At 32.5% G+C, this 20,159-nt stretch overlaps 1 protein-coding gene and 1 pseudogene across 1 annotated transcript; both read right to left on the bottom strand.

Moving 5' to 3' along the window:
- Positions 1–333: 333 nt before the first annotated feature.
- Positions 334–7,488, bottom strand: LOC150037962 (uncharacterized). The gene is made up of 2 exons (XM_090311092.1): positions 7,023–7,488; positions 334–515 (listed from the first exon to the last, which is right to left on the bottom strand). Exons 1-2 carry the CDS (start codon positions 7,486–7,488, stop codon positions 334–336), a joined length of 648 nt encoding a protein of 215 aa, XP_090167218.1.
- A 2,804-nt stretch (positions 7,489–10,292) lies between these two features.
- On the bottom strand, positions 10,293–19,678 carry LOC120072091 (tryptophan N-monooxygenase CYP79A68 pseudogene; annotated as a pseudogene).
- Between the last annotated feature and the right edge of the window lie 481 nt (positions 19,679–20,159).

Here is a 20,159-nt window from a genome sequence, read left to right as displayed (position 1 = left end):
GACTGACTGAAGCTCTAACTCTCTAGTTCTTATTGTTGAAATGATGGCATCAGTGGTAACTGATTCTCTATCATACTTCAAAGCATTCTTCACCTCTTTATAGGCTTTAGGTAGAGAGTTTAATAGCACAAAAGCCTCATTTTCATCGCTAACTTTCTCACCAAGGCTCTTGAACTTTGAGACTATCCTTTTGAATTCATCTAAATTATCTGATAGAGGCTTTGTAGAATCCATCTTGAACGTAAAGAACTTCTCCCTTAAATACATCTTGTTAGGAAGATCATTGGTTGCAAAAAAACCTTCTAGCTTGACCGACATCTTGTAGATTGTGTCTTAATCAATTACTTGCCTCAAAATACTGTACTGAGATTCAGAACCAGAGTCCCATATGTTGTAAGCTTCAGGGCCTTTGTGTGCTCTTTGCTGTCCAAGAACGGCTTTGATTTTGGCCTTCCATAGGCCAAAATCGCCCTTCCCATCAAACTTCTCAATCTCATACCTTGCAACAGCCAATTCTGATCCGATCGAGTATCGAGTCTAGATTTCTTAAGAATCTTGAAGCTCCAAGAAAGTTGACTTTGATGATCTTTAAATGCTCTGATACCACAAATTGTTGGACTGGCCACTTTTTACAAGTCCCAAATACTTAATAACAACATTGGAGAGATGAAGAAATGGCTCAGAAATATACTGCCAGATCCTTGAAACTCGAAACTCGATGCTCGACTGCTTCCTACCCAATCCTCGATGAGAATTTCCTTCTTCATCTGACGAGTCTATGTTAAATCATCGATGCAACTCGATGACAACATAACTAATACTCGATCTTACTCGATGGTTCTTGAACGATACTTGGTGCGACTCAAACGTGAAAACCATGTACTCAAAGCTACTCGATAGCGAAGAATCGATGCACGATTGATTCTATAATCTGATTACTCGATGCAATTTGAAAGATAATTGAATGGTGCGCGATTTGCAGTAAAGAAACACTCGAATGAACAAGAAAGATAAGGGAAGAAGAATAAGATACAGTGTTTACGTGGTTCGGCAAGATTGCCTCTGATAAAGATTGCATACAATTTTTTGTTGTTTACAGAAAACTAAGAAAATGATGATAACTCTATGATTTGAATTTAAAATCAGTGGTATTTATAGAATATACTAGCTGACCATTACAAAGTTAGTTATAAACAAAAAAAACTCAGAGGTATTTGAGTAAAAGCTTCTTCACTACTACAACGACCATTTTTCGGAGTTAAGAGCAACCCTTACAATGATATGAAGATGAATAACAAAATGGAAGAACTCTTTTACAAATTTCTTAATCGCATGGATTCACAAATGTTGAGCTCACAACAATCCAATCCTCACTATATAAAATATCTCTCTCAATAATGGAAAGAGTAATATAACATGCAACGGAAGAATTCAAAATCAAGCACTTAAACTACATTTAATTTTAGTTTTAAACATGCTAATCATGAGGTTTTCATAAGAGGGTTTGAACAAGATAATAACTTTGTAATTCTCTTCATGATTTCAGTAGAATCTCCATAAATTTGAGTTGGATTCTTCAAATAGACAACCAACAAGATCTTCTCCACTATGCTCAAGAAGGAATGTGTGCTGGAAACACACTAATCAAGCTGAATTGAAGATGAACTAGAGAGAGGGTAGTAGGGTTTTCTTATTTGTAGCAACTTAGATAAAGAACTCAGAGATCTCCCAAATTCCATGCATGAAGCTTCATTATATAGACTTATTTCATGCATTAGAACATGGCTACTTGTAGGGTAGCTCCTACTTGGTATTGATTAAAGAATTCATTGTGGAATTTCATGATAAAACACCATATGTGATGTTAGTGGATTTTTCAAATTTTTGGGAAAAATTCACTAACTCAAAACAATTTCAATGAAATTCATTTTTCATTTAAATAAAACTATTTTATTTAATTTAGTTTTATAAAGTTAATTCAAAATTAATTAATTTAAATAAAACTAATTTAATTAATTTAATATCTTAATATAAAATTAATAAAACATAAATTCCACCGATATGATTCAAATTCATATAATCAATATTTAAATCCAGTCTCGTTTTAATTTAAACGTTTTTAATTTCTTCGTATACAATTAATTGAAAGCCCTAAGACCGAATTTGAACATTTTAAATTCATAACCCTAAATTCAAAATTCATCTAATCAATACTCAATTCATTATTCCAATTTATGAGCTAGTAGAGGGACCTATTGGACCTACAGATCATGAGCTCCAATGATTTGTAATCAATTGGTTAGACCCTTTAAACTGAATTAATTACATTTCGTTAACCATCAAGACAAACCATTATAGCTCAATAGTTACACTCTCTTCACTGTAGATATATTTCTATCCATGTTAACCATAATCAGTAAGTCGATCGTTCACAGGTTGTTCGTATTTACAGTTGGGTCAAAATTACCATTTTACCCCTGTAAATACATCTTGTTCTTTACGCTCCCACTAACCCTCTAATGAAAAACTAATTCATAATACCAATTATGAATCATGTCTCTCTCTATCATTAGAGGTCGTGGCTCCAATTGTTCAAGACCAGGATTCAGCACTTAAGAGAACAACCTATCTGCTTACCCTAAATTTAGTAGGAGTGAATTCCATCTTGCAAGGCTATGTTCCCAGCTATCTATCCGGTCTTATGCCCAAAATGGAAGGCTTATTGAGCAGTGTTGTTGGACTACTCTTACCCATGCAGATCAAAGGACAACCCCAAATAAACAGGAGTTCATAGCTAGCTCAGGATTAAGATCAAGTTTATTATAGGTTACTTTAGTATGAAATAGTCAGTTTTAACAGTAAACAATCGTTATAAAGAAAAGTGACTATTTCGTGGTCTAGTCTATATGCAAACTCATTGCATAGGATGCCTCCACTCACATATCTCTACATGAATGATCTGTGGATCACATCATTTGTATTACCTATACAAAATGGGTTGCATCCAATAGTGTTTCAGGATGAGATAACCAATTTTATCCATATATTTATAGACCATTTAGGTTATATACTATTAACTTGATCCTGTTTATGTCACTACATCGAGTTAAAGTATTCATACTATAGTCATGGATATGTTTATTGGATTTTCATAATAGAATGCAATGTCAACAACTTTATCGAATAAGATACTCAATAATATTTTATTGATAAATAGAATGTTTAACACAAAATTTACAAACTGCGAGTTCTACGACATTCCCAAAATTCTCCCACTTGGACTAAAACTACAGTAAGAATAAATATATATACAATGTTGAGAAACATAGAGGAAAAATACAATAAACTAGGGCATCTATAATACCATAGATATTCTCCCACTTGCACTAGACTATGTTGCTCGGAGTCCTAGTCCAACCAGGTGGCCCTCAAACACTTTAGTCGAGAGGGCCTTCATAAATGGATCAGCTAAATTGTCTTCAGAGGCTATCTTCGTGACAATCACGTCTCCTCGGTGTACTATCTCTCTGATGAGATGGTACTTTCTCTCAATATGTTTTCCACATTTGTGACTCTTTAGTTCTTTCAAGTTGGCAACAACACCACTATTGTCACAATATAATGTGATGGGTAGTGCATATCTGAAACTACTTCCATGTCAGCCAAAAATTTTCGTAGTCATACTACTTCTTTAGTGGCTTCACATGCAGCTACGTATTCTGCTTCCATCGTGAAGTCGGTGATACAACTCTGTTTAATGCTTCTTCAAACTATAGCTCCTCCATTGAAAGTGAAAACTGATCCTGAAGTAGATTTCCTCAATCTATATCTGTCTGGAAATCAGAATCAGTGTATCAAGTAAGGATCAAATCCTTAGGTTCATATACAAGCACATAGTCCCTCATTCTCCTCAGATATTTGAGGATGTTTTCTACAGCAGTCTAATGACTATGTCCTGGATTGGATTGGAACCTGCTGACGATTCCAACTGTAAAGCATATGTCAAGACATGTACATAACATTGCGTACACAAAATCCCAACTGCAGATGGATATGGAATTTTTTTCATTTCCTCAACATCTTGAGGTGTCTTTGGACACCGTTCCTTTGAAAAATGAATTCCATGTCTAAAAAGCAATATACCTTTTTTGGATTTTTGCATATTGTATATTGAAAACATCTTGTCAATATAAGATGCTTGAGATAGTGCTAGGGTTCTATTCTTTCGATTTCGAAAAATTTGTATCCTTAGAACATATTGAGCATCATCCAAATCATTCATTTGGAACTGTGTTGCTAACCATCTCTTTACGTTAGCAAGGAAGCTTGTCTCATTCCCAATGAGCAAGATATCATCAACATAAAGTACTAAGAATGATACAGTTTTGTTGACTATTTTCTTCTATACACAAGGTTTGTCAACATTATATTCAAAGCTATAAGATTTGATCGCAGTATCAAATCTTATATTGCAGGATCTTGAAGCTTGTTTTAACTCATAAATGGATCGTTTAAGCTCACAAACTTTTTATTCCTATCCTTGTTCGATGAATCCTTCTGGTTGAGACATAAAAATACTTTCATCAAGATGACCGTTTAGAAAAGCTGTCTTGACATCCATTTGCCATATTATATAGTCATAATATGTGGAAATGGATAGAAGTATTCTTATAGATTTTATCGTAGCCATAGGAGAAAAGGTTTCTTCATAATCAACCCCTTATCTTTGAGTAAAACCTTTTACCACGAGTCAGGCTTTATAGGTTTGCACCTTGCCAGTTTGGTCTCGTTTTCTTTTATAGATCCATTTGCAACCTATAGGTTTAATCCCATATGGTTGATCTACAAGTTCCCAGACAGAATGGAAGTACATTGACTCCATTTAAACGTCCATGGCTTTTATCCATAGTTCCCTATCAACATCTTCCATTGCCTTTTTATAGTCATATCTACTTTAATAAGAAAGCGCTCTTAGTTCAGTTTGGTAAAACGTGGGTCTGCAAAATCCGATGTCGTAGATTTAGCACATAGTAGGGCGGAAGCTCAAACCAAACAATGACATGGTCCATCTAAACCATCATCACGTATGATGTTTTGAGTTTTTGTTAAACCCATATAGCGTTCAGGTTGCTGAATAATCCTCCCACTACATCGAGGTATACTCAATTCTTGAGATGGACATGACGGGACAACAACAATTGTTGATGGGCCAACTTGATCAACAACTTTGGTTGATTTTTCTGTAGTATCTTTGGTCATTTCTTGTAATATTAGTTTACTGCGAGGTTGATGATTTTTAACATGATCTTCTTCCAAAAATGTAGCGTTTGTTGATACAAACACTTTATCTTCTTAGGGATCATAGAATAATCCTCCTTTTGTTTCTTTTGAGTATCCCATAAAGAGGCATAACTTCGAATGTTTTTCAAATTTTTTAGGATTTTGTACCAACACGTGTGATGGACAACCCAAATACGAAAATGACGTAAACTACTTTTCCGTCCTTTCCATAACTCATACAGTATTTCTGAAACACTTTTTGAAGGAACGACGTTTGGAATATATACCGCAGTCTGTACTGCATACCCCTAAAAGGATTGAGGTAACTAAGCATAAATCATCATTGTCCGGACCATGTCTAACAAGGTTCGATTTCTTCTTTCTGTAACACCGTTTGTTGTGGTGTTCCAGGTGGTGCGAGCTGGGATTGAATTCCATTATCTACTAGATAGTTCTAGAATTGTAAATCCATATACTCACCATGTCGATCAGATCGAAGTGTTTTGATTCTTTTACTTAAAAAGTTTTTTTTGTCTCCGTCTTAAATTCTTTGAACTTTTCAAGAGCTTCAGACTTGTGACTTATTAAGTAAATGTAGCCATATCTAGTGTAGTCATCAATAAAATTGACAAAATACTGATATCCTCCTTGTGCTTTTACATTCACCGGACCACATAGGTTTGAATGTATAAGTTCGAGAAGCTCTTTAGCACGACGACCTTTTTCAGAAAAAGATCTTTTCGTCATTTTCCCTCGTGACATGATTCACGTAAAGATAAAGAATTATCTTCTAACTGACTGAGATGACCGTTTTTAACCAATCTCTCAATCCTGTTGAGATTAATGTGACCAAGTTTGGGGTGCCAAAGATAAGCGTTAGGAAATATTTTTCGTCTTTTATTTTAAGTCTTAGCCATTTTAAACATCTCTATATTTAGAATGACCTACTTCAGTTGGTTTTAATATGTACAAGTTATTTTCGAGTCATACAGAACAAATACGAACACCTCTTGAAAAAACAAACACTTCATTAGATTCAAAAGATATTTTGTACATATTTTCTAACAGATAGGAAATGGAGATTAAGTTTCTTTTCATCTTAGGTACATAATATACATTTCTAAGTAAGATGAAAGATTCTCCAAAAAAGTGAGCTGAAATAACTTCTCCCATCCACCTTCAAAGTTATTTCTTGTTCAGAAAGTTGTTTCCAAGAACTAGTTTCCTGAAGAAAAGTGCAAACATGATTAGCGGCGTCCGAATCTAATATCCAAGTTAGGTGAGTATTCTCCACTAGACATGTTTTAACTAGTAGTAAATCTGATTTACCTTGGTTCGCCTTTTCCCCTTTCTTTTGTGCTAAATACTTTGGGCAGTTACGTTTCCAATGCCCATCCTCTCTACAATGGAAACATTTCCCTTTGGGAGTTTTGTTTTTGTTTTTATTTTTCTTTGCAGTGGTTTTCTTATTCCCTTTACCCTTCTTCTTGATTTGTACATTTTTGTCTTTTGAAGAAGAGGGAACAGACTTCTTTTTATTAGCAGGTTTTGTTCCAAACGTAGAACCCTTTAGAAACTTTTTAAGTCGTGAAATAACATTTACTACACTTTCTTTAACTTTCATCATAGATTGATATGTCTGCAGTTCGTTCAACAATGTATCAAATTGTAAGTAATTTTGTTCATAACAACATTGGTTCTAAAAGGTAAATAAGTCTTCGGAAGAGATTCTAATATCATACTAATTTGATTGGTTTCATCTATCGTCGCCCCATGAGCCTCAGCAATATTAAAATGGACCATCATATCGAGAACATGTTCTCTGATGTTGGTACCATCTTTCATGCGAGTACTATAAACATACTTAATGGCTTCATATCGAACAGAGGATGATGGTTGCCTAAACATCTCCTGGAGCGACGCCATTATCTCATGGGTAGTGGGCATTAATTCATGTTTCTTATTAAGTACATTGGATATACTTGCTAAGATATAAGCCCTGGCTTTTTCATTAGTCCTAACACACCAATCATAGATGTCCCAAACATTTCGGTTCACTGTTGTATTGGGAATCGGAGGACATTCCTCCATTAACACAAACCTCAGAACATCCACAACTAATATCGTATTTATGTTAGATTTCCAGTTTGAATATCCTTCTCCACTAAATTTATCGGAAGCAAGCAATTGTATAATTGAATTTGACATTGCTGAAAAATTTAAACAAAATCTATTAAACTTATGCATCTAAATCCAATTTTTAGCAAAGAAATAAAGTATCCATTTTTATTTATTTATTTTGCAACGATACTTCAATGATTCAGAATAGTTGCTTCGAGGGGCAGTAAAAAAAACTTTCACTAAAGCAAGACAATCCTGATCAAATACTATATAAAAATAACTCTTTATTCCTATAGTTCTTTTAGTTATCATTTTCGGTCAAGATCCTTACTAACAAATAGTAATTCTTGTAAGTGTGACCTGCTATTTTAAGAACATATAGAACGGTATGAATATGCACCCGAGGTGGAAGACAATATCCAAGACGGAATTATAATACCCTAATCATTTCTAAAGCTTGGGTTGTTCCGAATCCTATGTTACAACCCTCCGTGGGGATCGTCGTGGTTAACGACTAGCTAGTGCCGCCTAAAAATGACAGTAGGTGCAACATAGAAATCACACGGTTCAAACTAATGGAAGAGATCATAGGATAATGTTGACACATTTCCTTCACCAACTTACTATGAACTACTTCCCCCATTCACCTTGTTATTGACCCATGCAAACACTTTATGAATGGAATAGTCGCAGTAAAAGCGACACGAAGTCGAGCATGGATCTCATGGTGGGAACTCCTGAGGACATGAGAGCTAATAACTATATCAAATATATTGTTAATCCCCCATTGAAGTATTCTAAATGTTTAGATATTTATTTACTTAGGTTTAAAAATGGCTAACTTTAAAAAACCTAAGTCTATATGATTTTTATCCATGTATAATATTTATATCTGGAAATTAACCTAAGATGTCTAAGTGTTTAAACCAGTTTAAATCTCACACCGCTCACGCAAACTCATAAAATTAGTTAACAACGCTCAATATTTCGGTCATAATCCCCAGGTAGGAGGTGTTACGTAAACCGTCAACTTAAATACCCCAGCCTTAGACAAGTTTTATGAATCGATTTGAGTTTGTAACCAAATTTTATAAGGTAACAATCTATTTTAACTGTTAAAACTAGTTGCTAACCTAAGTGAGCATGCTGTTTTTGTTATGGATTTTATAGTCTAATTTCATTTTATAACAAACTTATAAAATAAACATGCTTTAACAAACCATAATATGCTTCAAAGGTATTTAAAATCAATATAACAATTACATCAATTTTTGAAAAATCCTAAAATATGCATACTATATATTATAACTAATTATAACATACAATAATGCATGTAACATGTTTACCTATGGTGGGATTTTAAATCTAAATGACATACTTTATGCATATAAAAATATTTAATTATAATAAACATCAAATGCATAAATAATTAAATATAAAGCCGATATGGTTTTTAGTTTTTGGCATTTTAAAACAAAAAAAAAACTAATTATTACAAGAATCAGCAAAATCGGCTTGAAAAAACTTCTGGACCACTCAAATCGCATTGAACTGGGCAAAACCCATCGAGTATTAGCAAGTAACCAACATCGAGTATGCTAGTATGCATCGAGTATCATCGAACATCAAATATTTCAAAAAAAAAATACCATTGAGTAGACACCATCGACCATCGAGTAAGGCATCTAGCATCGAGTATCGAGTATTTCATGAAACATCATCGACTAGATGCATCGAGTACCATCAAGTATGACATCATGAAACGAGTATTTCATGAAATATCATCGAGTAAATGCCTCGAGTACCATCGAGTATGGCATTGTGCATCGAGTATTTCGTGAAATTTCATCAAGAATACCATCGAGTATCCATCGAGCATCAAGTATTTGGTAGAAATTCGAATTTCCAGTTCCTACTGCTTTGACCTTCTTCACTTCTTTCTTCAATTACATCCTAATTGCAACTCTAATGACTCCAAAAAAATTACATACTCTTAAACACATATTAAGGCCCATCAAACAAGGGTCAATTACAAGAGTTACAACATAATTGAAAAGATTCAAATGCCAAAACATTGAAAAATCATATCAGTACACAATTTTCATACAGTTCATGAAGAACACCCATCAAACTCAAATTAACAATAGTTAGCGCTTAAATCATGCTCAGATACCAATTTAAGAAGTAATATAACATGCAACGGAAGAATTCAAAATCAATAGGCACTTAAACTACATTTAATAAGAGGGTTTGAACAAGACAATACCTTTGTAGTTCTCTTCACGATTTTAGAAGAATGTCCACAAGTTTGAGTTGGATTATTCAGATAAACCACCAACAATATCTTCTCCACTATGCTCAAGAAGGAATGTGTATTGGAAACACTCTAATCAACCTGAATTGAAGATGAACTAAAGAGAGGGTAGTAGGATTTTCTTATTTGCAGCAACTTGGATAAAGAACTCAAAGATCTCCCAAATACCATGCGTAAAGCTTCATTATATAGAATTATTTCATGCATTAGAACATGACTGCATGTAGAGCAATTCCTACTTAGTATTAATTGAAGAATTCATGGTAGAATTTGGTGATAAAACACCATATGTGATGTTAGTGGATTTTTCCAATTTTTGGGAAGAATCCACTAACTCAAAAAAATTTCAATAAAATTGATTTTTCATTTAAATAAAACTATTTTATTTAAAATTTATTTTTATAAAATTAATTCAACCAATGCTTGAGCATAACAATCTAGAAGTTGCTTCAAGACCCAAAAATCCTTAATCGATGCTTTTAAGAAGATCAAACTATCATCCACAAAGAAAAGATGAGTAACATGTTGCCTATGTCGCGAGTGTCGTAGTTGCCGCCATGTCTGCGGCGCAAGCCTGCTATCGATCTTCCTCTCTCTTTCTCTTATGACTATCTGTCATACAAGAAGTCATCAGCCGACTGTCACTCGATTTTTGTTGATGTTGGCAATCATTGCCCAACCAACATTCACCTTCGTCATCGTCATCGCTAGTTTTGAGTATGTTTAGGCTAATAGGCCTACATCGAGCAGTTTGAGTTCCATCGTAGAGTCGTTTCTCATCGATAGTGCCATTCTGATTCCTCCGTTCAATGACGCCACTCTAAATCAGGATCAGGATCAAGTGTATCAAGGGTAGAAATGTGAGTGTATCAAGGGCACATCAATAGTGTATAAAGAGGTATCAAGTGTATCAAATGTATCAAGTGTATCAGGTGTATCAAATGTATCAAGTGTAACAAGTTTATCAGGTGTATATTAAATATATATCAAGTGCATCAGGTGTATTAGGGATATCAGATGTATCCCTACTTTTTTGACATTTCATTGGGTGGACTTATTCTTTTACCATTTTTGCCAAATTGACCTGATTTTTAAAACTTAATTTGTCAAATCTGCGAGAAGCCTTTAATCAAACTATTTAAAACCTTTTTCTAACGTGGGCCCAGATAAGCAAATTAATATACTTTTGCTAATAAGTAATTTAAATAATAATTTTATACATATATTAACTTCAAAATGATTAATAAATTGACATGAACAATTTCAAGTACCTAGTTTAATTTTCATAACAAGATTGATAGTAAACATGAAAAGCAAATTTTATTAACTTAAATAATCAAATGTGAGTAATTAATTTCAAGAAAAAATTATAGCAATTAATTTCATGCAAATAAAAGATAATAACAAACTAATTGCAAAATTAAATAGAACAGAGATAGAGAAAATGAAATGAAAAGTTTATAGTGGTTTTTCAAAATTAGCCTACATCCACTTCCCAAGCTGCTCTTGGGTATGTCACCCAAATTTGATGCTTTCTATGGCATAGAGTCGAACCGCAACATTTTTTGTTCGAGTGCAAGAATAAACCCGACCCTTTTCATGGCTGAGGATCAAACTATTACAACAACCATTTTTCAGGATCATGAGCAATCCTTACAATGATAAGAAGATAAATAACAAAATGGAAGAACTCTCTTACAACTCTTTTAATCGCGTGGATTCACAAATGTTAAGCTCACAACAATCCAACCCTCACTACATAAAATATCTCTCTCAATAATAAGATGAAAATAAGAAAATTGAAGCTTAGAGTGAGCCACAATTGAGGTTTTGTGTTTTATGGAGGATTGAAAACTAATGTAAAATTGTTGTTAAAATGTGAAGAAGGTGAAGAGTTTAAATAGAGAGAAAAGATGTTAAAATCACATTTAATTTGGATAATTGGATCTTCTCTAAAATGAAAAATCAAGAGTGGAGATTAAAAGATTTAATAACAGTAATAAAATTAAATATAAAATATTATATATATGTGTGCATGTATATATATATATTTAACCAACTGTCACCTGCACACACACATAAACTTTTTTTTTCCAACTTTCTGGCCATTAAGACATTATAATATATATTATTTTCATTTCTTTTTCAATTCATTTTTTTTTAAATCAAAACTAAACAAAAGCCAAATTTCATTTTTCTAAATCCAAATTTCATGAAATATCATCGATTAAATGCCTCGAGTACCACTAAGTATGACATCGTGCATTGAGTATTTCATGAAATTTCATCGAGAATGCCATTGAGTATCTGGCAGAAATTCAAATTTCCACTTTCTGCTGCTTCGACCTTCTTCACTTCTTTCTTCAATTATATCTTAATTGCAAGTCTAATGACTCCAAACCAATTACAGACTCTTCAACACATATTAAAACCCATCAAACAAGAGCCAATTATAAGAGTTACAACATAATTGAAAAGAATCAAATGCCAAAACACTAAAAAACAATATAAGTACACCATTTTCATACAGTTCATGAAGAACACCCACCAAACTCAAATTAACAATAGTTAAGTGCTTAAATCATATTTTGATACCATTTGAAGGAGTATATAACATGCAACAGAAAAATTCCGAATCAATAATCATTTAAACTACATTTAATTTGAGTTTTAACCATGCTACTCTTGAGGTTTTCATAAGAGGGTTTGAACAAGACAATACCTTTGTAGTTCTCTTCACGATTTCAATAGAATCTCCATAAGTTTGAGATAGATTATTCAGATAGACCACCAACAAGATCTTCTCCACTATGCTCAAGAAGGAACGTGTGGGGAAAACCCTCTAATCAGGTTGAATTGAAGATGAACCAGAGAGAGGGTAGTAGAGTTTTCTGATTTGCAGCAACTTGGATAAAGAACTCAAAGAGATCCCAAATTCTATGCATAAGCTTCATTATATAGACTTATTTCATACATTAGAGCATGGTTGCATATAGGGTAGCTCCTACTTGGTATTGATTGAAGAATTCATGGTGGAATTTGGTGATAAAACACCATATATGATGGTAGTGGATATTTCCAATTTTTGGTAAAATTCACTAACTCAAAACAATTTCAATAAAATTGATTTTTCATTTAAATAAAACTATTTTATTTTAAATTTAGTTTTATAAAATTAATTCAAAATTAATTAATTTAAATAAAACTAATTTAGTTAATTTAATATCTTAATATTAAATTAATAAAACATCAATTCCACCAATATGATTCAAATTCACGTTTAAATTAAAATGAGATTGGAGAATCAATTAATATTTAAATTATAATTTAAATATTAATTGATTCTCCAATCTCATTTTAATTTAAACGTTTTTAATTGCATCGTATACAATTAATTGAAAACCCTAAAACCGAATTTGAACATTTCAAATTCATAACCCTAAATTCAAAATTCATCTAATCAATACTCAATTCATTATTCCAATTTATGAGCTAGTAGAGGGACCTATTGGACCTATAGATCATGAGCTCCAATGATTTGTAATTAATTTGTTAAACTCTTTAAACCGAATTAATTACTTTTCGTTAACCATCAAGACACACCACTATAGCTCGATGGTTGCACTCTCTTCACTGTAGATGTATTTCTGTCCATGTTAACCATAATCAGTAAGTCAATCCTTCACAGGTTGTTCGTGTTTACAGCTGGGCCAAAATTACCGTTTTATCCGTGTAAATACATCTTATTCCTTAAGCTCCCACTGATCCTCTAATGAACATCTGATTCATAATACCACTTATGAATCATGTCCCTCTTATCATGAGAGGGCGGAGCCCTGATTGTTCAAGACCAGGATTCAGCATTAAGAGAACAACCTATCTGCTAGCCCTAAAATAGGTAGGAGTGAATTTCATCTTGCAAGGCTATGTCCCCAGCTATCTATCCGGTCTTATCCCAAAATGGATGGCTTATTGAGTAGTGTTGTTGGACTGCTCTCACCCATGTAGATCAAAGGACAATCCCGAATAAACAGGAGTTCATAGCTAGCTCAGGATTAAGATCGAGTTATCCTAGTCAGTTTTAACAGTAAACGGTCGTTATAAAGAAAAGTGACTATTTCGTGGTCCAATCTTTATGCAAACTCATTGCATAGGATGCCCCTACTCACATGTCTCTACATGAATGATCTATGGATCACATAATTTGTATTACCTCTACAAAATGGGTCTCATCCAATAGTGTTATCAAGATGAGATACTCAATTTCATCCATATACTTATAGACCATTTAGGTTATATACTATTAACTTGATCTTGTTTATGTCACTACATAGAGTTAAAGTATTCATACTATAGCCATGGATATATTTATTGGATTTTCATAATAGAATGCAATATCAACAACTTTATCGAATAAGATACTCAATAATATTTTATTGATAAATAGAATGTTTAACATGAAATTTACGAACGGCAAGTTTTAGGACATTCCTAACAATAATAAGATGAAAAAAAGAAAATTGAAGCTTAGAGAGAGCCATAATTGAGATTTTATGTTTTATGGAAGATTGAAAAATAATGTAAAATTGTTGTTAAAATGTGGAGAAGGTGAGGAGTTTAAATAGAGAGAAAAGAAGTTGAAATCACCTTTAATTTGGATACTTGGATCTTTTGTAAAATGAAAAATAAAGAGTGGAGATTAAAAGATTTAATAACGGTAATAAAATTAAATATAAAATATTATATATAAGTGTGCATGTGTGTGTATATATATATGTATGTGTATATATATATAAGTTATAACCAACCGTCACCTGCGCACACATTTAAACTTTTTTTTTCCAACTTTCTGACCGTTAACACATATATATTATATATTCTTTTTTATTTTCATTTCTTTTTCAATTATTTTGCTTTTAAATCAAAACTAAACAAAAGCTAAATTTCATTTTCTTTTTAAATCCAACTAAAGCCCACATGTGTCATTCTCTATTGCTTTGTCACTCTTTAATTGAGTCCAATTTGATTTATTTAGTCGTCACGTCACCATCTTAAATTTTTTATCTTTTTATTTTTTTTCAACATGTTCTCTAATTTAAGTGATTTAAATTGCATTGGAATCGTTATGAACTCTATGCAATGAGCAATTCAAAACACTCAAATTATTAATAAATAAAAGTAAGTTTGTTATCATCAAAATATTAATTAATTAAAACTAACTAATTTGAGATTAAGAGCCGAAAAGTTAATAGTAACAACTATATACTCTTGTGAATTCAATAGGGCTAGGGAATTGGAGGACTACGGATTTTAAAAGAAACTAAAAATGTAAATGGTTCTACTTTTAAATATTCAATTTGTCCATTTGTGTAAAATTGAGATTTGAAATTTGCATGAAACTTGAAAGAACACCCGTCTATTTCATCTTTCTAGAAAAGAAAAATATTAGAATTTTAGCACATTAACTATGGAAGTAATATCAGCAAAAATCGCTAATATTTTCCCTACCTAATCACAGGGAATAGTCTCCCTACGTATTCGCTACCTACACATTGTATTTCCACTGATCACAGGGCTCCTTTTGATTTTTTTTTACTAGTTGTTGATAATCAACGGTAAGTAAACTTCCATTCTCTTTCTTCTTCGCATATCAACACTAGTAGTTACCTTCAATCATAAATCGTTACCTTTTACTAATCATGCTTTGAATTTGTTTGTTGACACCTCGAACAATTAAGTACAGGGTCTCGCTAGACCCGAGGGTTTAGAGTAGTGTGCTATATAAACTCTCTAACCCTAGAGGCGCCGTTTGATGTAATTCTCTGAAAATATTCTCCTTAATAATACTGTTCTCCCTCTGCCCGTAGACGTAGCTAACACACCATTAGTGACCACGTATATCTATATGTCGATCTTCTCTATCTCTACGTTCCTTTTTGTATTCTTTAATTGTCGATTTCGTAACAAATCACTGCCTAAGGTATGTGATATATTCAATGCATGTGAATTATTGTTTGTATATATGATCTTCTTTAATTGATTAGGGTCAGAAAAGAATATAGATAGAAGTACATCAATGATAGACTATTATATCAATGATAGGTTTATATCATTCATTGAAGCATATATCAGTAATAAAAGCCTATCACTAATGTTCCTATCACTGATAGATGTTTATTATTGATGATTTTATCAATGAATAAAAGTTTCATTGATAGAAGCACATTACTAAAAATACATCAGTGATATTTTGTTATCATTGATAGAAGTCTATCACTGATACTTCCATCATAGATGGATTTCTATTAGTTATGTAACTTAGAAGGATATATATATGATCAAGAACAAAACCGCAATCGATGAGAAGAATGATCCATAATTCAAATTGAAATGGCAAGAAGAAACAATAAAACAAACAAGAAGGATATAGGAGAAATTTTGAAAGTGAAATCAAAATGAAAATTTCAACGAGAGAGATCAACATAATTCTCTGTTGCAAAAAATGTAATGAAGAGGTAGAAGAAGGAAATGTGAAAAACTCGGACCATCCCCTTAAAAAATAAGGGTAAACTTGGAATTAATTGATAATAATTAAATTATTAATTACTATATTGTTTTACTTAGCTTTATGGTTCATTATCAATAAGAGTTGGATGCATAATATGAGATAAACGTGGCTGTGCATGTAAAGGTAATTGCTTCGAAAGCGAGAGTGTATCTGTTCTAGAGAAATCTATCTTTGTGATTCCTGACAATAAGCTCCATGAAAATTCTTGTAGAAGTCTAGCAAATTGCATCATGGTAATGTTAGTGTCAAGTGAGCTTTCAAGTTTGGATTGAATACTTGTTTGAGCTTCACACGATATTATACCATATTATATAAAACTGAGATTTTATCTCTAAACCAACTGGCTATAATGAGAGGACTAATCATTATATCTTACAAATAAAGTGAGGTCTCTTCATCTTTTTTAATGTGGAATCCTCTATAGTAATATGATGAAGAAAACGATAAAGATTACCGTGACTTGAGCCTTAATCTCTTCGATTGACAACAACGATTTACCATTCTCATTTTTGAGTGAGATAAGGATATCAAGAATGTCCTCCACCTCCTTTTTCTTCTCATCTCTCAATTCTTGCACTCTTTTGTCTATAATGGGTTCGTCAAGATCTCTTATGACTTTAAAAGCCTTTTTTACTATCTTCTCGTGTCCATCTAGATCAAATGGCTTCAAACAAGGCATAAAATTTTATACGAAAAATGCATTAAGATACGTTAGAAATGTAAACATTGCTTGATTATGGTTCTCTTCTTCAAAAGATGGCCCCCCATCTTCCCTCCCTTTTCCATAATATCTTCTATTAAACACCATTCTTCTAATAATGTTACCGCAATAATGTTGTGCAATGCTTCTTATGTTGATCGCTTCACCATTTTCAGTGAGGCTGAAAATGTAGCGTAAGAGAGTTCAGCTTCCTTTGTTCTTTGGCCAAGCAGTCGATGGTGAGTTGAAGGATTCATAACATGAGAAACGAGTATCCTTCTCATCTTCTTCCATTGACCTCCCATGGGTGAAAGAACTGCACTAAGATATCTGCGGCTCAATATCTCAACAGTCATAGAAAGGGGTCGTGATCCGAAGACAGAATCATGTGTCTTTAAAAATTCAAGAGCGAGTTCTGGAAAAGTGACAGGGATTATGTGAATATTTGATCGAGACGAATGCAGGCCATTTCAGTATGGAATTACTTCATTATCGCATGAATCCATACGTGTGTTGGCATGTTTCTGTTCATCAACACTGATGGAAGGCAGCCGAGGAGAGGCCATGGCTTTGGGCCTGGTGGCAGCCGCCGGACTGAGTGCTTTCTTTTGCGGTAATATTTAGAGAAATTAATAACATAAATAATGGAAGCTGATATGAATAAGGTTTTGGCTATGATTGCTTTTGCACCTTTTTGATATGCATATGCTGATTGACTGATAAATAGGAAAGCTTGGATGAAAAAAATGATGAATAAGATAGGCTTCTTCAGGGCTGTTTGATAATGTGTTAGTGATGCATGGATTTCTTACAAAAATGCCTATATTTATAACAAACTCTTGTATATTAATACATCAATACAAATCAAGACCAGAAAAAAGAAGAAATTTCTAGTATTACGGTAGTACCGAAGATTTTCTATACTACCTTCATTTATTACTTTTTATATAAGAAGCTTTTAAGAATTATGTAGGGTTCACATAATAAATATTTAATAAATTAATGAATCATTTAATGACGTGTGAAATAATCAATAGATGTAGTATGTATTATCGTAGCATTAGAAGTTTTTTTTTTAAAAAAAAAAAAAAGTATATTTGTGGAATGTACCTATAAACTAAAAATAAAAAAAAATAAAAAAAATCTATCGTTTCTAGACTTTTCTAAAAATATATTTATTCTAAAAATCTTTCTTTAAACAAAATGTATGAGAATTTGTGTTGAATAAATCAGTGAGTTTTAAAAAGTGTCTAATCCATCTTTAAACTTTCAATTTGGTATTTGAATATATAGAACCATTATGGATTGGCCTAGTTAAAGAGCTAAGAGGTCATGAGTTTAATATATGGTGACCACCTACCAAGAATTTAATATGCTACAAATTTACTTCACATTCTAATGTCGTAGGATTAGGACTCACGGATATAAAAAAAAAAAGATGTGCAATTCAAGATTTTCTTTTTTGATTCATGAAACTAGTCGACATAAAAATGAAGGTTTAGTCTGCTACCTATCATACAATAAAATTAAAAGTTTAGAAACTTAGTAGACAACATTTTAAAGTTTGAGGTCCTTTGTAACATGCAGACTTCAAGTTTGGAGACTAAAGTTGTAATTTAATACTACTTATAAATTTAAAATTTGCCCTGGAACCTTTAAACTTAGGGCTACAAGCGGATCGGTTCAACTTGGTCACTGTGCAACCGGCACCCCCGAACCAAAAGTTCGAAGAACAAAAAAAAAAAAATTCAAGCTGAACTGCGCGACCGAATCACATGAACATATGGCTTAGTCAGTTTAGTTACTGACTTACCGTTTACCAAGGCAATTGGGATGAAATGTACTAGCTAGTTGAGTGAAATTTAAAGTCAGAATTAACGTGGGCTACAAGATTTAAAATGTCCATGTCGACGAAAATATCGAGATTTTAATTTTACAAAAATTTCGATAAAAATATCGATAAAATATTGATTCAATGAATACTTTTGGGAAAGTTATAAAAACAAAAAATTCAAAAATAAATTTGAATTAGTAAATATACATTTTATGATTTCCAGTTAATATATCTATTATTTATGTTATATTTATATTAGTGGTATTTTATGATTACTTTTTGTATTTCATGGGTTTTTCTACGATATAATGGAAATATTGATTCACCTCTCATATCGATATTAAACACATGGAAACATGGACTATACACCCCAAACACAAACTTTTTAAACTAATTCAACTCTTCACCCCAAATACAGACAATTATTATCAACTCAGCTCAACTTTGCACTTCAAATACAAACAAGCATTTTAAACACAGATAATTATTACTAACTTAACTCAATCCACCTGCCAAACATGCCATTTGTCTCTATCTCTGAACCTCAAACATCGATTTGCTCTTTCTCTCATGCTATTTTTCTGTTTAAGACTATTTTCCTTTCAATGATCCTCTCGATTCTCCCTCAAAGTCTCTTGTGCCTTAGACAATAAGATGAATCGTCGTCGAGTATTCATACAAAATGGAGAAATGAAGATAGAAGAAAATGATGAAGTTTGTTAAATTATCGTTTGACCCAAAAACTTAAGTTGATGGGTGAAGAAGAATTTAACATTATATCATCTAACAATTATCCTTGTGGGCTTGAAATTTGTAGAAGACCCAATAAGTGAAAATTAATTTGAACTTGCCTTCACCCATTAGCTTTAATCTTTTTGGTCATTCGGCGATTTAACATGGTATTAAAGCAGAAAGCCCTATGTTCAAACCCTACAATGTTATTTCTTTTCCAATTAATATTGATTTCCACTGGTGGAGTCTTCTACATATTTCAGGCCTACAGTGAGAGAATGTTAGATGATATAATATTAAAATTACTTTCACCCACCAGATTAAGCTTTTGGTCAATCAATTGTTTAAGAAGGTATAGGTTGGTCGACTACAAATTTTGTCCAATGCATTTACAAAGAAACCAGAATGATTGTTTTTTTCTCTTTTGTTTTTGATTTCTTAAGCCACCAAATTGCAATGGAACTGCTAGTGGGTCAGGTGGTTTTGATAGTTTGGGCGTGTGGGTCGATTTTAACTTGCACTCATATTTAAAATATTGAAAATTTAGGTCCCGTTTGGTAACTATTTAGTTTTTTTTATTTTTTATTTTAAAAATTAAACTTATAGACAC

Source organism: Benincasa hispida, chromosome 2, assembly GCF_027475165.1.
Source record: "Benincasa hispida cultivar pf3 chromosome 2, pf3_genome.v1.1, whole genome shotgun sequence".
Lineage (NCBI taxonomy): Eukaryota > Viridiplantae > Streptophyta > Magnoliopsida > Cucurbitales > Cucurbitaceae > Benincasa > Benincasa hispida.
Note: the sequence above shows the minus strand (reverse complement) of the source record. Positions and strands in the feature narration are given on the sequence as shown.

What these genes read in the sequence shown, in the direction of transcription:
- LOC150037962 (XM_090311092.1), bottom strand. Translation starts at nt 7,488, where the DNA reads ATGTCAAATTCAATTATACAATTGCTTGCTTCCGATAAATTTAGTGGA. An exon ending in AGATGAAACCAATCAAATTA is followed by an intron (nt 516 to 7,022) that starts GTATGATATTAG and finishes CGATCGGATCAG; the next exon opens with AATTGGCTGTTGCAAGGTAT.